Here is a 17794-nt window from a genome sequence, read left to right as displayed (position 1 = left end):
TTCAGACCAGAAGCTGCCAGGGACGACGGCTCTTCCTTTGTCCCGAGGGTTTTTGATGAATTGGTGAATGTGTTTTGAGGTTGTCAGAATTTACCTCTCCGTAGGGTTCATATGGTCTCTGCGAAGATGCCCTGTTTCTGGCAGATAAGCTCTTTGTATGTTCTCTCTCTCTCTCTCTCTCTCTCTCTCTCTCTCTCTCTCTCTCTCTCTCTCTCTCCCTCTCTCTCTGCACGTGTAGGTGGATGGAGATTATGTCTCGTTAATGTCATAACACTCGAATCGTGTTTTAGTATTAGAAGAGCTGCAGTGAAGTGATTTACATATATACGTCTGTTTGTATATTGCTAGTAAGCTTCGTCTGGTGTTGGTTATTGATGTAAAGTTGCTTGCAAGTCAAGTTATCTCTCCAGGTTTCCTGCAACTAAAGTTATCACCGACAAGGCAAAACACAAATTAAAGTATACAGTAACTGAGGAAACACAAAATAAGTAAATGCAAGCAACACTCATGACTTAAGATCGTCGCTATATGTTTACTTAAACCTAATAATAACTATTCAGGACTCCCGATTTGGCATGTAGCATATTTTTGTACAAAACTCTTTGTTTAAGGGATGGAACAACTAAAGTTCGAGTCTCCAGTCGTGGAGAGGTATTCATATGTGTTTTCCGATACTTTGGGAACTGTAATTGGGTTACGGTGACCTTTCGCATTATCTAAAAAATAAAAATTACGAGTCTCACCTTTATTTTTTAGGTAAGGGACGACCTGGGGGGGGTTTGAACTCGACCTTACCGTTTTGCCACCCGAACTTGGGCACTCTTACTACTCTCTATGAGATTACGTAGGATTCATAAGTCGGGGTGATCACGGATCGAACAGACAGAGACACCGATAAGAAGCTACACATTCCTAAAGTAAAGACCGATGGAGAAAATCAAGAAATGGTTCAAGAACTCGATAAAACTCGAGAACCTAATAACTCGTACCGATCGACACACGCACACGTGTGTGTGTGTATTCTTTTCAAGTCCGGTCTTCGGATCTTCCATTAAGGTAATCAGGGAAAAGGTCGTCCGTCGTCGGAGGGTTCGCCCTGGAATCGAGCTTCGACTTGGGCCTGGATTAGGCTAAGCTGCTTGGTGGCCTCGATAATCTGGTAACTGATAAAGAATATACTTTTCAGTTAGGCAATCTAGCTAGGTTAAATCATACACCATACGATGATATATATATATATATATATATCCATACGTATACCTGAGTTCATTGATGACGAGGCAGCAGCCATGGACGGGGAACATGGAGCGGAAAAGGGCCTCGTACTTGATGGATCTGACGGCGTCTTCGCGTAGGTGAGGAGCGACGTCCCTTATCATCTTCTTGATATTGGACACTCCGAAAAGATTGCGAGCCATTTTGAAGGTTTCGGGCTCATCCTCCGGAAAATATGGCGGCAGGATACAGTCGCTGGTGCACCGGCGGTGTTGATATTTGCATGCGGCGCACTGTTCGCGTTTCCGTTTCATAGCCCGCCGCCTTATGCTGATGATGAACGAATACGATGATCTTTGTTACCTCGGCTTCTTGATTTGCTTTCTTGCTATTGCTAGTTCCATTTAAGTTTCTTTTTTTTTTAATATTAGGGGTTAATGGTTACTATCATTGACCAATTATATACGCACAACTTTTGTTGTACGTAAACAATTATTTATTGGATTTCCTCCGTGTACGCACACGTGCACATGTCTTTTTTTTTGGTGGAAACACGTGCACATGTTGTGTGATATATATCAGTACAAATGGTGAAAAAACCATATAAAAAGCATATATGTAGAGAAAAAAAAAAATCTAAACTGACATGAACCTATGGAATCTTTGAATAAATAAATGTAAAACGTGGGTGAATTAAATCTATTGATAGTTTTCTAAAACTACATAAACAATTTTATTTACAAATACATTTTTATGCAATTTAATCTCAAGCTTTCTTTTCCAGACATCTCTACTTGTACTTTTTTTCTTCTTTTTTATTTTTTACAAATAATTTTTCTGAATTGTAGGAATTTTCGAAATGGATGAATAGCTATAGCATCATCCATCTAAGACATCGACGGGTTCGATTCGCCACGCGCCTAAAAGCCGCATTTTCCGAAAATTAGTCGAATTCCATGGACTACAGTCCGGCAGTTTTCTGTCCGTGTCGTTCACGCGCTCTTGCTGCGGGTGCGCTTCCACAATCGCCTCAAAATCTATTATTATTAGCATTTCTAAAAATTGTCGCGCGTGCTTCAGCAGTGGTAATCTCATATTTCCCGCTATATATATAACAATTGTAATCTCATATTCGTAATATAATAAAGGGTAAATGGTCAAAAAATATTGTATTTTTATTTTGTATCAATAAATTCTATATTTATTTTTTATTCTAAAAAATCCGGTAGAATTAAATTCTCTCCAAAAAATTTCTATACTTTATATATTATGTCAATTTAAACCCTTTACTTATTTTTTATCTTAAAAAAACCTATACAATTATATTCTCTCCAAAAAAATTTCGTACGTAAAACATATTTGGTCAAAAATAACACCGTCAATTTTTTTGGACAAATGGACATACATAAATCATATGTGACAAAATAATCTTACATGTATTAAAAAATGATCTAGATACGTAAATCCTACGTGATGCATTCAGATTGATATGGTATACCTTTAGATTTAATTGACTCGTTATTAGTTATTTCACTATGATTACACATTCTTACTATCTCATTCGATTTGAGACATAACGACCATAAATAAGGTTATTGTGGAACAATTTTCATTGTTAGAAGTAGATATTTTGGTACTAAATTTGTGGTTTAATTAATTTAACCTAAATCAGTTTGGATTAAATAGATTGAAATAATTATCCAACGTATCGATGACGATCGTTTTTATTATATGTAGGATTAGTTTTTGCGATATATGATTTATGTATGGTCCTTTGTCGATTTTTATGATGGTGTTATTTTAATCCAAATATGCAAAATACGAGAATTTTTTGGAGAGAGTCTAATTGTACATGATTTTTTAGGATAAAAAATAAGTATAGCATTTAAATTGTCATGCAAAGTATAATTTTTTTTTTGAGAAAATCTAATTGTATGGGTTTTCTAGAGTATAGGATTTAAATTACCCTATAATAAAAACATTGATACGAAAAAAATCTCTTACTCTCACGAGAAAAAAAATTAAAACCGATAATTGTGATTAAAACTCATAATTTCGTTGGTAAAAAAACTTTCGAAATAAAATATACTCTGTTATTTTTATTTCTATATTTTTGGAAGATTTTCTCTTTGATCACATTTACGACAAATTAAAAAAAAAAAACCCTAAAACTTCTTCGCATTTCCCACATTCGATACGAGTGACTTTGCTGCGTCAAATTGTTTATAATAAATTAATGGAACATACAATACAACTATTGTGAAATAATCCAATGAGATGAGAAGGAAAAGTTTCAGAAAGTCACGTCTCATGCAAATTCTCCAACGGACACACACAAACACACACATGTATGTATGTATGTATGTATGTATGTATGTATGTATGTATGTATGTATGCCAACAAACTAAGGATCATAGACACTGATAAACCTCTCCATAAATACAGACTTCCAACTTCAAAGTTTTTACAGACTGATTCTACTCGCAGAAAATATTAAATCCCTTACATGCGCTCTCTGTGTATATATATATATGTATGAAATGATGGAACAGGAGACTCTCATCCCCTCAGACAAATCATGGAGACAAGACAGAAAGTAAATCAGAGAGACGAGAAACGCCACACAACCCCCAGACCTCATAATACAAATCTTGCAGAAAAGAATGCAAAAAATTCTCAGGCCCAACTCACCCTTTAGAAAATTTCACTCGAAGACAGACACAACGAATCACCCCCCCCCCCCTCTCTCTCTCTGTATTTGGCCATATAATCTTGTTGCAAATCCCAGATGATAGATGGGAGGGGAGGGGAGGGGTCTACATTGTACAGTATGAACAATTATATAGCCCTTGGAAGATTGTTGAAATATTCTTACCCGGCTTGGCATCAGAGCAAGCCAGCGAGTAGAGCCCCAGGATCATTTGCCGTCACTGCTGGACTAGCCGGTTGAGTTTCTGATGCTACTGGACCTGGTCCTGGGGCTGGGGCTCGAGAGCCTGTGGGAATGGCGATTAGTTGTTCCTTTATGTATTCTTTCAACCTGTAGACATTTGAGGTCAGCGAAAAATGCGAGAGATTGTGTTAGAGGTCGAGCACATTCGGTAGGAAGGGAGAGATCTTACTCAAATGTAAGTGTTGGATCTCCCGAAGCTACTGTCATCCGGAGTTGGGTCCTGTCCGCTGGGTCTGTTTCGATTCTTACCTGGAAAATCATAAAACAAGAAAATGTCACGACATAGGGTTCTAAATCTAATATCAAACTTTTCTGTAATTCAGTGAATGATTTCGGAAACTGGATTAATCTCTTCCGTAATGTTCATTGCATTTGCAAAAATTCATGATTGCAACAGTAGAAATTACCAGAAGAACCATTAATGAGAAAACTAGCTTGAGATCTCGAAATGGGCATAAAGGTTCTTACCAAACAGAGCATCGCTCTTGTGCTTTCGGAATAGAAGGTTGTGCTCGCCACAAGATTATTAGGGTTTGGATCCTACAACAGAAATACCACAGAGATGAAGCATACATATGGATGCAAGGAAGAAGAATGAGGGAGGAAACTCATGTAATATACTCACAAGCCCTGGGCATATCGTCACCCGGAAACTGTTGAACAGATTCACCATTTCTGGAAGCGGAAGTGGTCTTACACCTCTAATCTGCGGGATATTGCAGACTATTTTTGTTACTAGTGAAATCGACAAGAAAATACAATGCACTATAAAGAATGATTTTTCACATTCACTTTGCAGTGCCAGAATTCTGGCAGATGAATAATTCAAACTCATAAGATCAAGCTCAAGTGAACATTTATAAAATATTTAACCGAAAAAGATGTTCCACTATTTTCCTAGTGCGAAAAGCTGTCAGGAAAAAAAGGCTCTTCCCCTGAAGTACAATCTATACTTTCATTTGCTACAGCATTGGATATGTTGAGTTGAGGATATACATACAACTTCCTGAAGCTTCAATGGTGGTCCAGAGAGTGATCTCCACTGAGGGAAAAACTCTTCAGCTGTCAATTGAATAGGTTGAAGAAACTTATTCAAGACAGCCGGGAGCCGTAGTTTGACATTGACCTATGAAAGGGCAACCAAGACAGGTAAAGCTATAGATACTGAAGAAGTCATCATTCACTAAAGACGAGTTAAGTTATTGCTACTAAAGAAGTCATTCACCAAGACGAGCTAAATTATCGATAATGAAGAAGTCTTCATGAAAACAAGCAATATCTGAAGGGAAATAACAACTACCATGTTTGTACCAAACTTGTAGGAGAAATCCAAAACTGCAACATCCCTGCTAGGACGGATGTTCATCAATTCGAGTGGACATTGTACCTACGAACGTCAAAAGATGGAATACTTAATAAAGGAATAAACTCAGAGAAAAAAAAGAGAGAAATTATCTCACAAATTATCACTTTAGTAATAATGAAAGTGATTAAGGTCGGAACTAGAGTACCTGTGCTCGAGGAGGTATGGTCACAGGTACCAATGACAGTTCCATTTTTAAATGAATGGGGGGCAGTATTTGGGCTTGGACTGATGTTAGGGGAGAAGTATTTTTGTTTCCCAAGAAGAGAACAAGTCGTCCATGGTGTCCTCGCCATTCAGCTTTAACACCAATCTAAGGCAATACCAACAATCATAAAAAACAAGATACATTCAAATGTTCAATGACCGCAATCATTATACAACGGTTTGTGTACATTGTGAGTGTTAAGGGTCAAAGAAACCCAAGAAAGTGATGCTTGCTAGTGTGCCATCAGTCAAACAGAGCTAAGAAAAGTAAAGAGGTGTGAGAAAAGTAGGAAACATCAAACCTGAATATAAGGATCCTCGTACAAGACACCGCTGTCTTTAAAGCATAAAGCATGAAATCTCTCGGCAATATTTCCAATTGGCTATTTAGGAGAATTAAAACAAAAAAGAAAAGATAAGAGCCTCAGTTCTTTGTATAACTGAAAGCAGAACAATGACTAGAGGTCCTTTATTGATGTCAAATTTGGACATAGACATAAACAACGTTTAATATGACATTCCACCATGAATGACAATAAATAGATAACCATGCAGAAGGAATCATGGAACTCCTTGGAACATAGAATACCAGAAGAATCCACCTCTGGTTTGGAGCTGACACGAAGCTGATGTAAAATGCATACCATTGGAAAGAGTATAATCTTGTTGCAAATCCCAGATGATAGATGGGAGGGGAGGGGAGGGGTCTACATTGTACAGTATGAACAATTATATAGCCCTTGGAAGATTGTTGAAATATTCTTACCCGGCTTGGCATCAGAGCAAAGAGTGATAAATAAGAAAAGGTGGAACATGAAAAGAATGGCCCAATCAGAAATTAACCGATATACATGAAACAATTAACTGAAAATTTTCATGTCTACCAGGTTTCCATGCTAGACCTATCATGCCAAAGATAGCGAAAGAAAGAGAAAAAAAATAACCTCAACAGTGTGTGTTTGTTCACCAACAGGTACAATTGCTGCACCGTCAACTGCATCCGGAACTCCTGCTCCAGTGCTAGCACGTTCTTCAGTTGGCATAGCTCCTGGAGGAGCCTCTATAGCCAGAGGACCAAGCAGGTCATTAAGGAGATCTGCTGATGGAGTCTGTGGTTCTACTTTACTTAAAGCTCCATTTGGCTGAGAATGAGGTTGAGCTGCTGACTCATGATCCTGCTAAGATATACAACAAACATAATTTCAATGACAATTTATTAAATTATATCATATATCAAGATAAACAACAATTAAAATTCTCGTTTACTGTGTTCCAGAAAGGGAAGTGCTTACCACGCTGCCGCTCATGCTTGGAACCTTTACAGGCGGTGGTGTCCCGTTAACAGGCTGTGGATCAGCCAAAACCAAAGCATTTGACGGTTGCTGTTGCGCTCTAAGCTTGATGGCACTCTGGTCTGCAGTATCTTCAGCATCTTCTGCCTTTTTTATTAACGAAGACTGTGAATAGTAGAGATACAGAACAAATAAGTTGTGTGTCAAAATCTACTCCATTCAAATATTCTAACAAAACTACCAGATAGATGCAAGCCTCTCAAAAGCTGCCTGATAAAACATGACATGAGTTCACAAACCTGACGCTCCGGGAACTTTGGCATCTCTGCCAAAATATCCACTAAGGCAGCACCTTTTTTACTCAATTCAAAATATTCAACTGCTCTCTGTTGTATCTCCACATCAATACAACTCTCATATCTGCAAACAGAAAACCCTTCTAGGAAGAAAGCATATAACTAAAAAATTCTGGAAAGGGCAAGGAGGCAAGTGTGTCTCACTTCTTGAATACAGTCCAAATCTGATTTTGCAGTTCTAGATCAGGGGGTTGAGTGTGCATAAGAATCTTTGCATACGTTGAAAGAAGAATAGGAATGGTGGAAGACCTGGAAAAACAAAAGGGTAGTTCGGGTACAGCAAAATCAGAGATATTCAAAGATTGGAAGAGCAGAATACGTAGGTTGTTTCTCTTACGATACTGTGGGGAGCTTCTCGTGTATGATGCTAAACATTTCTCTCGGACTACATCCAGGTCGTCTAGCTAGAAGGTGGCCGTACTCCCCCAAGATATAAGCACTGACCTGAAATATGTTGAGCCATATAACTCAATGTTAACTTTACATATATAATTGCGTTAGAGATTGAAACAAGTATTTAATTACTGCTCTCTCAACACGACTGGCATTAGAGAAACCAGCAAACATATGATCGTCCACCATTTTGAAGTTAAAACATAAATTACAAGCGTTATGCATTATATGGAACAGATATTAAGAAGAAAAGATGAACTAACCTTCACCATTGTCTCATGTATTGCAGGCTTATCCAAATATTCTCTAGCTTTGGCTGCTGCGTAAGGCTGACCAGTAAAAGATACTTTTAAGCACCCTTTAACAGATAAGCAGGGGGAGTACATTTCTTACAACAACTTCAATACCTGAAGGTCTTCATTATTTGTTACAAATTGTACCACACGGAACCAAATGTCATCACTAACAAAATCACCAGCCTTATCGATCAACTGAAGGATCACATCTACATACCTGAGTAATGTCAAAAGAAAAAATTTGGTGTAACTATACATTGATCAGTTGCCTGTATAACAGCAGTTGTCTAAAGGTCACTCCCAGAGACTATCCTTACCATGATAGATCAGGAGCAAACTTCTCTGCAAGAATAGCAGCTTTAAGTGACAATTCCTCACGCATTGCAAACTCTGCTGTGCTAAGATACTGCATTGAATTTTTCAGGTGAAGGCTAAGCTTATTATACAACTTCAAAAACAAATCCTTTTATTTATAAATATCACTAACTTAAAAACGATCAACCAAGAAAATATTAATATGATGCAAGGCCATGAAGACTTACCAGCAACAACTCTTCAACTATATCCTTTGCATTCGACACATCGCACATTCCATAAAGTAAATCAAGAGCGCGCCTACGAATACTGCAGGAAAATTGACATTTACCTCCAACACTCTTTACATGGTAAATTGTGGAAATTGCATATTAATCAATAAACTTTGACATTCATCCACTCCAATCATCCATTCATGATAAATGCCATTTGAAAAGGTAACTGAACCAGTAAGCTTAGGATATAATAACTTTAAAAGGAAATAGTTTCCACTTAACAGGGAATACAGAGAGACAGATTTCCATTTCAATTTAAACTTTTTTAAAATCTATATGAAATTCTCAATTCTGACGGAAACATTTCCTTCATAAATTACATTACATCACACAGAAAGAAGAAGAGAATACTTTATATTGATAGACAATGATTGCACCTGATCTCAAATTAGAATCAGCTGCTTACAGTTTCCAAATCAGACAAATAAAAGATGCAGCTATGATTCACACATCGCATAAGCTGGTATCGAAATTTTTCGAATATGAACCAACCTAATATCAGGATCCTTTAGTGAGGTGATGATCTGAGCCTGATGCTTTTTTATGATATCTTGCACATCTGTGACCATTAGCATTCGTGTCATATTCTCCTGCAGCGTACGTAGGAAATGCATTATTACAATCAACTATGATCAAATGACCTTATATGCAAACCTCATAAAACACCACCAAATACTACAGAAATTATTGTTCCAGCAAGGCTACCTGAGGAAAAAAACTCAAGAACTCACCAATCCTAGATATCTGATGTTGGGCTCACGTACAGAAATAAATTTGCCAAGAAGGGCAACACACTGTGACATCATCTCCTTCTCAGCGTCAAGATGCATGACCTGTATTAGGACGGGTATTGAAAGGTTAGTAAATTGCATGCTAAAGGGGAAATTGATGCACGAGGTATTTTGCTTCTGAGTACTGGTGTTTTAGCAGCCACGGGAAGTTGATGTGCATCAACAATTTCATGAATGTGATATGGTTGCCAACTGGCTGTTTACACTTACCAGAGAAAGAGCTTCGAACAACACAGCATGAGATGCATTGTTCTTATTCACATTCTTTACTACATCAGTCCCCATCAATATTCGTTGAAGGACCTGCAATTCCCACATGAAATCTCGAGTGAGATAGATTACAAAAACAAATATGGGAGTTTTTTTGGGGATGGGTTGAACCTCGAAGAGGGATCTTCTGGTACCGGGATCTTCAATGGTTGGAAAATACTGAAGAGCCCTCATTGTTTTAACCTGTGTTAACCAAAGACAGATAAGCTGATAAGCCTACTGACGTTAGGAGACTGGGTTTTCTAATGACTTTGGCTTACTATAGGAGTTCGATGTTTCAGTTTGTTGTTTCGGTTTTCTATCCTACTTCTAGTAGGTTTTGGCTTCTGTTATAACCCCTATACAAGGGGTGTTTCTATAGAGGAATAAAGCATTGAAAGTTAAGGTCAAATAGGTATGTTTCTCAAAATAACAACAAAGGAGATACACCAGTCTCTCTAAGTAGCGGCATGAGATATGTCGGTCTCTCTAAGTAACAGCAAACAACTGATAGAATCCATCAGATTCTGCCACATAAGCATTCAAAATAAACCTTCAAATTGAACATGTGCACTCATTTAGTAAAATTAGCCACAACAATTGCTGGCAGCTAATTCTAAACCAAACATAAAGGATGCAGTGAAAGAAAAATGAACATCACCAAAGAAGCATATGGGCTTTAAAGAAAATACTTTACAAAGAGATCTAATACAAACCTGGAGCCAAGGAGATGGAATTCCATAATATGTGTACTCTTGAGGGACATCCTGGTTCCTAGCAAGGCGTTCCAATATTTTCACACACTTAGGAAGACAACTCCAATATGCCTCGTGATTATTTGAAACCAAAGCTACAAGAAGACTCATAGAAGATGTCAAGACACCAAGATCACGTTCATCCAAAAGTTGTTCCATCCGATCAGCCCTGGAGGCATAATACAACAAGAATGAAGGAAATATACACAAGTAATACTGAAACAACCAGAGATACTCAAGTCCTAATGCATACCAGCCATCCACACTGACAACATCGGGATTTTTTCGGAACAAGCGCAGCAGGCATAGTGCAGCTTTCTTCCTTACAAGAGGCCTGCAACTACTAGAAATCTGAAGGAAACAAATACCTTAACATCAATCGCTCCAGCACTAAGCAATAATTCTTAATCTGTAGCATGTGGGGAGTCACTCACAAGTAGCTTTTGAACATCAGGTGTCAATGATTCAGCAAACTCTCTTCCCCCAATATTTCCAACCTACCAGAGAAAGCGAACACAAAAGTAAAAAGAGCAACCTAACTAAAAAGTAAAATTTGATGAAAAGGCTTTAACTCACAGAACAACAAGCATAAAATATAGCTTCTTTAGATGTATTATATTGAATCAGATAGTTAACCGCAGCTCATTGGCAGAACAACATTACTAACGATCTAAGATCTCCATACGTTATGGAAGTAAGAGCACGTACCAAAGTCAAAGCCAGGCATTGGAAAGTCTCATTCCGGCCTATAATATCGTTCCGCACCATATTTATGGCCAGTCTCAGAAAATCATTGTTCTCATTGAGCAAGCATGATGTAACAATGTAACCAACCTGCAATCATGGTGGTAAAACAGAATACATTCAAGATTTATTTATACAAACCTTTGGGAGGTCAAAATACATAGAGCCCTAAAAATTATTCATGAACGCGTGATATTATCAGTCACATCTCAGTACTGAAGAACTTAAACTTTTCCATACTCGATTAGAAATGAGATTTTTATAAATGGAATAAAGTCGCAAAAATATCTAGCACCTCAAATAATATCAATGTGATAGTCTTTTGAACCTTGCTTTACATGATATGATCTTCACTGACACTTTTGCATTATTCCAGTAAAATCCTTAGATTCATAGTTAAAAAAAATACCCTAACACCTCCCCCAAAAAAAAAAAAATTTCCTTTCTCCTATCTACAGAATAGAAAGCGCTATTTCAGGGTTTAAACAAATGAAATGAGCTCAGAGTACCTGCTTTTCTGGATACTTTGGTGCAGATAAAAGAGAAACTGCTTCCACATGACCAAAATCTACATCGTAGCCCAGCATATGTATATAAAGCATTTTCCAGACATATTTCTTCTTTTTATATGGCGTCAACACCTGTCGAATATAAAATCACATGAAAAAGCGACTGAAAGTTTGTTTGAGAAATTTTGCGGATCTTGAAGTAGAGAAGGCAAAATCAGGTTCTGAGCACGCTGCCAGCTACAACTCTGCTACTCACATTACGGACCCTAGAACTACCCCATAACCTGTTGCAATGTCACAACTTAACCTAATTTGTATTAAGCTTCTTAAATCTTTCTGCAAATTTATTTCCTTAGATCATCAAAATTCACCGAATGTATTGGCAACACAAAGGTTTGGGTTCGATTTTCCTCCTTCTAGTGCTCTTTTGATATAAAGATATCATCTGCCCTTATTCAACTTACATTCTTTGCCAAGGTTCAACTTTTGTGATGGGCAGATATATCACAACAACGCTATCCAACAAAATTTGATGGGCAGATATATCATGGACCCCTTCAGCAATCACTAAAACCGTCTTCCTAGCTTTGATAAACTTTCAGATTATAAACAATTTCGTATCTTCCCTTTTGCGATACAACCGGAATGCACTCAGGTTATAAACAATTTCGGATGAAAAGAAAAAAGGTCGGCTCAAATTTTCACATCCTTCTTAACCCAACATTTCTCGCTAACAAAACCGGGCATCTAAAATCTGTAGCGTAAACAAAACCCTAAATCATCGCATCCCTTGAACCCAACAAAACGGATATTCCGATACTGAATTACTACTCAAACGAAGAAACAGGAACATAAATACAATAGAGGTAAGGAAATGTTCACAGGGAGGGGGAGAATAAGAGGAAACCCTAACCTTCTCATTCTTGAAGCAGGTACGGATGTTACCGAGCTCCTTATCAACGCGGAGACGCTCCTGCTCCTTGTTCTGGCAATTTCGGATATCGCTGATGAAGACGGAGAGACCTCTCATCCCTGTCATGGCGGAACAGCTTCCTCAGATCCACCGTCCGCCGCGCCACAGGAGCAGATCCACCTCGCAGAACCGAATCTAACCACGACAACGACGACAAACTAAAGTTCACGCATAACAACAATTGCCGAAACGGAAATCGAAACCCTAACCTCGAACAGAAATGACCCCTCTAAATCGGAGAATTCAAAAGGTGAGTGATCTGCAGAAGCAGAAGGTGAAATGAGGAGAGAGAGAGAGAGAGACGAAGGAGAGGGAAGCCTGCGGGGAGAGAGAGACAGGAGACGACTTTTATTTTTTTGTTAAATTACCAATATGCCCTATTTAATGCCGTTTAATTTGGTTTTCACCTACTTTAATGATATTTAATTTAAGACCCCAAACGTTTAAATTTATTCGATTTTAAATCCAAAATTTTTGTCCGTCATATCTATGAATTAAGAATTCAGCATTTTGTGATACGATACGAGTAATTGGGAGTGAAAAGTTTAGATTCGTAAGTATGAGAATTTTGTATAATTTTGATTTTTCCTTTTTTTCTTTTTTAGAATTGTATTATTTTTTAAAGGTTTTTTTTTTGTTTGAATTGTCTCGCTTTTCTGGCGGTCAATTATTTCGAGCATTGAATTGGTGTTTTCTGTTGTCAATTTCGGGTAAGAATCGGGTTTTTTTAGTGATTACTCGGGTCGGGTCCTTTTGGGTACTGGTCCCATTAAATGATTATTGGGCCCGGGTCGGATATAATCGCAGTTGTCTTTTGTTATATCATGGGCTACAGATTAAAAAAAAAAAGATACTAGAAAATTATTTATTTATTTAAACGTTTTCATTATCATGATTTTTGTGATATCTATGGTACAGGTAGATTCCACTCATAAAATATTCTCCTATTGAAATAAAAAAGCGATTAAAGTTTTAATATTTTCCACCAACCACCATCACACTCCCCTTTTTTTAATAAGGGTCAAAAGTCTTGGGTCATAAATGCAAACGTCAAAAGTGGAAAAAATGAGTTCAATAGTTTTTATTTTCTGTACATCGAGAAATTATATATATATATATATATATGACTTTATGCTAAGAAACAACTATTTAAATTTAGAGGTTACATGTTAGATAAGATTAGCATGTGAACGTAATCATTAATTTTAAATGCTAAATTTATTAAAATAAGCTTTTTCTGATGTGTGATAGTATAATATCAAAACTCCCTTTACTTTGATATATAAACTTTAAACCATATCTTTTTTAACCTGTTTTTTTTTTATCCATGTTAACAATATATGGTGTTCATACTAGGTGTGATCATTGTTAATTGTTAATAGTAATAGTATGAACAACATGCAATTTTAACGTATGGCCGGTAGGGATGGCCATTTCGATTATTAACCGAATAACCGAATCGAACCGAACCGAATAAGAGTGGTTCGGTTCGATTCGGTTATTTGCTTAATAACCGAACGGTTGAGAAAGTTGAATAACCGTTCGGGTTCGGTTCGGTTCGGTTAATAACCGAATAACCGTAGTTAACCGAACGGTTATTGAATTTTTTTAATATTTTAATTTTTACCCTTATTATTATTAATATTATTTTTTTATACTCCACTTTTAACCTTACATATTTCTCTCAATAAACCATAAAATATAATGTTTTTAACTTTTATCCTAATTATTGAAGTTTTTAGATTTTTTTAGATATTTTGAAGTTTATGTAGGATTAATAAAATTTTTTTCAAAATATATCATAACCGAACCGAACCGATCTAAAACCGAACCGAATAAACCGAACCGAAACCGAACTGAACCGATTAAATCTATATAACCGTTTGGGTATGATTTTTTTATAACCGAAATAACCGAACCGAAACCCGAAATGGCCACCCCTAGTGGCCGGTGTAACTCTTGAAATAAATTACGATGATCACACGGAAAATGATATAGATGGATGATACATACACACACAATATGCAGCATAAACCAAATGAAAAAGAATAATAGCAGTTTTAAATAATAATTTTAGCCAATGTTTAGCTTTTAAGGAGGTAAAACGAAACAAATACAAATGAAAGGGGGAGAAAGAAGAGAGAACCAAAACACAGAAGTCACAGCTTCTTCCCCCAGTTTATATAACAAAGTCTCTGGCTTTCCAAATTGCCTCCAAACCCTATTATCATATCACTACTAAGCCTCTCTCGGCAAGTCTACCGAATCCGAATAGAACAGAAATTGAATACCCGAACGTAAGCGAGAAGGGTACACAAAGGTATGATCGGGTACATCGGAAAGTTGTCGAGACATTAATCTACGAAAAATACGCTTATAACGAATGTATAAAAATCCATCTTACCCGAGAGGAGGGAGCGAGCGAAGAGCTCAACTAGGATGCGATCGGCTTCGAGATGGCCTTCTTGATGGCCTCCGAGTATGTCCGGTGTTGGTAAGTCAGTGTTGACTCGAGCAGGTCCCATAGGGATGTCTTCGGGTTCCATCCTGTCGTCAGTTAAAAACCATTACCAAAACAATCACTGTGATACAAAATTTAGGGCTCGGGTGTGTGTACTCGAACCCACGGGACCCATCTGTCCCGCACATACCCGAAATTTGAGAGCTTACCGAGTTGACGGTTGATAATTGTCATGTCAGGAATTCTCTTGTCGCTGTCATCGTACCCTTCACCGTAGAATTCTTTGGAGCTGACATCGATCGTCGGGCTGTCTATCGGGGCTTCTCCGCTCACTTTAGAATAGACCTGTCGAAATGAGTAAAACCCCGGTTTACAAAACCTGAAAGCTCGGGTAAAAAAGAATGGGATACTAAAAGACGAGTAATCAGATATATCAGAATCCACCTCTGTCATCATTTCTGCAAGTTGTCTCACTGTAACTTCATTGTTCGGGTTGCCCACATTGAAGATATGTCCGTTTGCTCGGTCTGGGTTTTCCTATGGAACATTAAGTGAAAGTTTAGATCGGTTTTTCGAGCAATGAACACAGGGAATAAAGTGGAAAATGCAAAAGGAACATGGGATACGAACAATCATAAGCAGAACAACTTCAATGGCATCCTTGATGTAGATGAAAGTTCTCTGTGATTGTCCACCGTCCACAAGCTTAAGTGGTTCACGGCGAAGAAGATTCTGAACAGGGAAAACAGGAACAGGTAAAACATAAAGTATATAGAGATAGTTTGGTTGAAAACATATAGCAGAGAGTCAAACTCACATTACTGAAACATGCAAGAACCCTAGGGACACCTTCGCTTGGACCGTCGATGCCTGGAATAAAATCCATCCTTGGCCCAATCCAGTTGAAAGGTCTAACAATTGTGAACTGAAGTCCGTTCTCAGCGCCCTCAGCTATGAAAGGAAACCGATTTTGGTAAGAAAGATTGGTCTTGAGTGCCCTAACCAGTGAACCGGAAATTTCAGTGTCTGGAATTTACGTACCATAAATAAGCCTCTCGATAAGTTGCTTAGCACATGCATACGACCACCTCTGCTTCTCAATAGAACCGAAAATGCATGGGGAAGTATCCTCTTTGAGTACATAATAAGCAGGATCCTGTAACAGACAAACATATCATTCTTACACATATGCATACATATGGCATAACAGAATAATCCATTCCCAAATTTTACACACTAATAACATGTGATGTACATACTAATACACCATACGAAGCTGCCAAATCGCAAAAAACTCTTTATTGATTAACTTTTTAGTCTTGATGAATGCTACATGTAGAAAGAAAATTTCCAAACTCTGAACCCCGTAGGAGCAGCAAAATGTATTCTCTTCAACCATCTCACCCAGAATGCATAAAAACAAACCCCAAATACTGAACCAGCATGGCCTAGATCTATAGATCAGTACCAACTACTAAGTACTAAGAAGACCAATGGAGCCTCGTGTTTTCCCAAACCAGAAACGACACCAGAGAATGATTTATCCAAAACGATTCAGCACTCTACTCTCACCATGTCACAACTAAACCTTTAAAGGCGATAACAACGATAAGATTCGAACGGCGAAATGGGTGAAACTGAAAGTTTACCTGACGGAGAGGACTATCACTGGGAAGAAAGCTCCCAATAGTTTTCCCATACACTTCACACGTTGAGAAATGAATGAGACGCTTATTATTTTCCGAGCAGTACTTCACCTACAAGACGCGACAGCGCAAATCACAACTACCCAGTAACAATCAACACCCACAGATATCAATCACCTACAAAAGTTGCTTACCACAGGAAGCGCATCAATGAAATTGCTGTAGATCGTATCGAGCGGACGAGTATTGTAATCCGCAGGAGTGCATATCGCCGCAAGATTAATAGTCTACACCATGAAGTCCAACATATCAATTTGAATCAAGTCAATCACACGGAATAATTAAAAACCCCACACATGAAACATGCACAAAAACATAATGCCACATAAATCCAATCAATTCCATGGACAAACGCCCGAAAATCGGGAGAATTTCGCCCAGATTGGCAATCAAACGGATCAGATCGGCCATCCGAGGATACATGCATACAGAGAGATAGATATATATATTTATAGAGAGAGAGAGAGAGAGAGAGAGAGAGAGAGAGAGAGAGAAATGCACCCACCAGATCGGCCAACTTGATGAGACCCTCAAGGCGAGAATCGTGCTTGACATTGAGGCGATGGAACTGGATCCGGCCGGCCCAGGGAAGAGAATCCGGCTCGAGAAGGTGCTTGATCTTGTCTCCGTACACATCGAGAGCGAGCACCGTGTGCGGCGTCTCCGACATGAGCTTCTCGCAGAGGTGAGAGCCAATAAATCCTCCGGCTCCGATCATGCAAATCGTCATCGGCTTTATCAGCCTCCCGTCCAGATCCAGTCTTCCGGCACCGGCATCCATTTTTCGGTGGTTTCCTTTTTTCCCGGTGATTTGATCAGAGAATCGAAGCTCTCCGGCGGAGGAACAGTGAATGTGACAGAGATTCCCGGATCGGGAAATTAAAGGGCGACGAGAGACTCTCGTGATGGACACGGTGCTTTTGACTCACACACGCGAGCG

General features: G+C 38.2%; 4 protein-coding genes across 5 annotated transcripts in view; 1 reads left to right on the top strand and 3 right to left on the bottom strand.

The window, feature by feature from the left end:
- LOC104799531 (DDT domain-containing protein PTM) overlaps positions 1–325 on the top strand; it is a 7687-nt gene extending 7362 nt beyond the window's left edge. The window contains exon 11 of the mRNA XM_010522101.2: positions 1–325. The gene's annotated coding sequence lies outside the window, so the exon portion shown is untranslated.
- A 160-nt stretch (positions 326–485) lies between these two features.
- LOC104799530 (LOB domain-containing protein 25-like) lies at positions 486–1743 on the bottom strand. The gene is made up of 2 exons (XM_010522100.1): positions 1261–1743; positions 486–1163 (listed from the first exon to the last, which is right to left on the bottom strand). The coding sequence occupies exons 1-2, from the start codon at positions 1527–1529 to the stop codon at positions 1061–1063; spliced, it is 372 nt and encodes a 123-aa protein (XP_010520402.1). The 5' UTR covers positions 1530–1743; the 3' UTR covers positions 486–1060.
- Positions 1744–4090: 2347 nt separating this feature from the next.
- On the bottom strand, positions 4091–13022 carry LOC104799529 (AP-2 complex subunit alpha-2). Of its 2 annotated transcripts, none has more exons than XM_010522097.2 (28): positions 12897–13022; positions 12628–12822; positions 11715–11846; positions 11170–11295; positions 10896–10958; positions 10715–10812; positions 10423–10630; positions 9839–9910; positions 9668–9760; positions 9398–9499; positions 9159–9256; positions 8619–8700; positions 8394–8482; positions 8188–8293; positions 8044–8109; positions 7725–7831; positions 7532–7636; positions 7331–7451; positions 7032–7196; positions 6684–6917; positions 6042–6122; positions 5681–5845; positions 5470–5556; positions 5170–5295; positions 4795–4875; positions 4638–4709; positions 4339–4418; positions 4091–4256 (listed from the first exon to the last, which is right to left on the bottom strand). In XM_010522097.2, exons 2-28 carry the CDS (start codon positions 12751–12753, stop codon positions 4103–4105), a joined length of 3039 nt encoding a protein of 1012 aa, XP_010520399.1. In that variant the 5' UTR covers positions 12754–12822; positions 12897–13022; the 3' UTR covers positions 4091–4102. The 2 variants fall into 2 exon arrangements, with proteins under 2 accessions (XP_010520399.1, XP_010520400.1); XM_010522098.2 differs by having other exon boundaries at positions 4103–4256; positions 6684–6914.
- A 1717-nt stretch (positions 13023–14739) lies between these two features.
- On the bottom strand, positions 14740–17794 carry LOC104799528 (UDP-D-apiose/UDP-D-xylose synthase 2-like). Its single transcript, XM_010522096.1, has 9 exons — positions 17360–17794; positions 16989–17081; positions 16798–16905; positions 16190–16304; positions 15966–16099; positions 15779–15880; positions 15593–15685; positions 15358–15493; positions 14740–15234 (listed from the first exon to the last, which is right to left on the bottom strand). Exons 1-9 carry the CDS (start codon positions 17633–17635, stop codon positions 15122–15124), a joined length of 1170 nt encoding a protein of 389 aa, XP_010520398.1. The 5' UTR covers positions 17636–17794; the 3' UTR covers positions 14740–15121.

Source organism: Tarenaya hassleriana, unplaced genomic scaffold (assembly GCF_000463585.1).
Source record: "Tarenaya hassleriana unplaced genomic scaffold, ASM46358v1 Cleome6, whole genome shotgun sequence".
Classification (NCBI taxonomy): Eukaryota; Viridiplantae; Streptophyta; class Magnoliopsida; order Brassicales; family Cleomaceae; genus Tarenaya; species Tarenaya hassleriana.
Note: the sequence above shows the minus strand (reverse complement) of the source record. Positions and strands in the feature narration are given on the sequence as shown.

Coding starts and splice junctions, on each gene's coding strand:
- LOC104799530 (XM_010522100.1), bottom strand. CDS start 1,529: ATGAAACGGAAACGCGAACAGTGCGCCGCATGCAAATATCAACACCGC. Junction 1,164..1,260: donor CTCGTCATCAATGAACTCAG/GTATACGTATGG, acceptor ATTCTTTATCAG/TTACCAGATTATCGAGGCCA.
- LOC104799529 (XM_010522097.2), bottom strand. CDS start 12,753: ATGACAGGGATGAGAGGTCTCTCCGTCTTCATCAGCGATATCCGAAAT. Junction 11,847..12,627: donor CCTGCTTCAAGAATGAGAAG/GTTAGGGTTTCC, acceptor TATATTCGACAG/GTGTTGACGCCATATAAAAA. Junction 4,876..5,169: donor CATTGAAGCTTCAGGAAGTT/GTATGTATATCC, acceptor AATATCCCGCAG/ATTAGAGGTGTAAGACCACT.
- LOC104799528 (XM_010522096.1), bottom strand. CDS start 17,635: ATGGATGCCGGTGCCGGAAGACTGGATCTGGACGGGAGGCTGATAAAG. Junction 17,082..17,359: donor TCATCAAGTTGGCCGATCTG/GTGGGTGCATTT, acceptor TTCATGGTGTAG/ACTATTAATCTTGCGGCGAT. Junction 16,305..16,797: donor GTGATAGTCCTCTCCGTCAG/GTAAACTTTCAG, acceptor TGTCTGTTACAG/GATCCTGCTTATTATGTACT.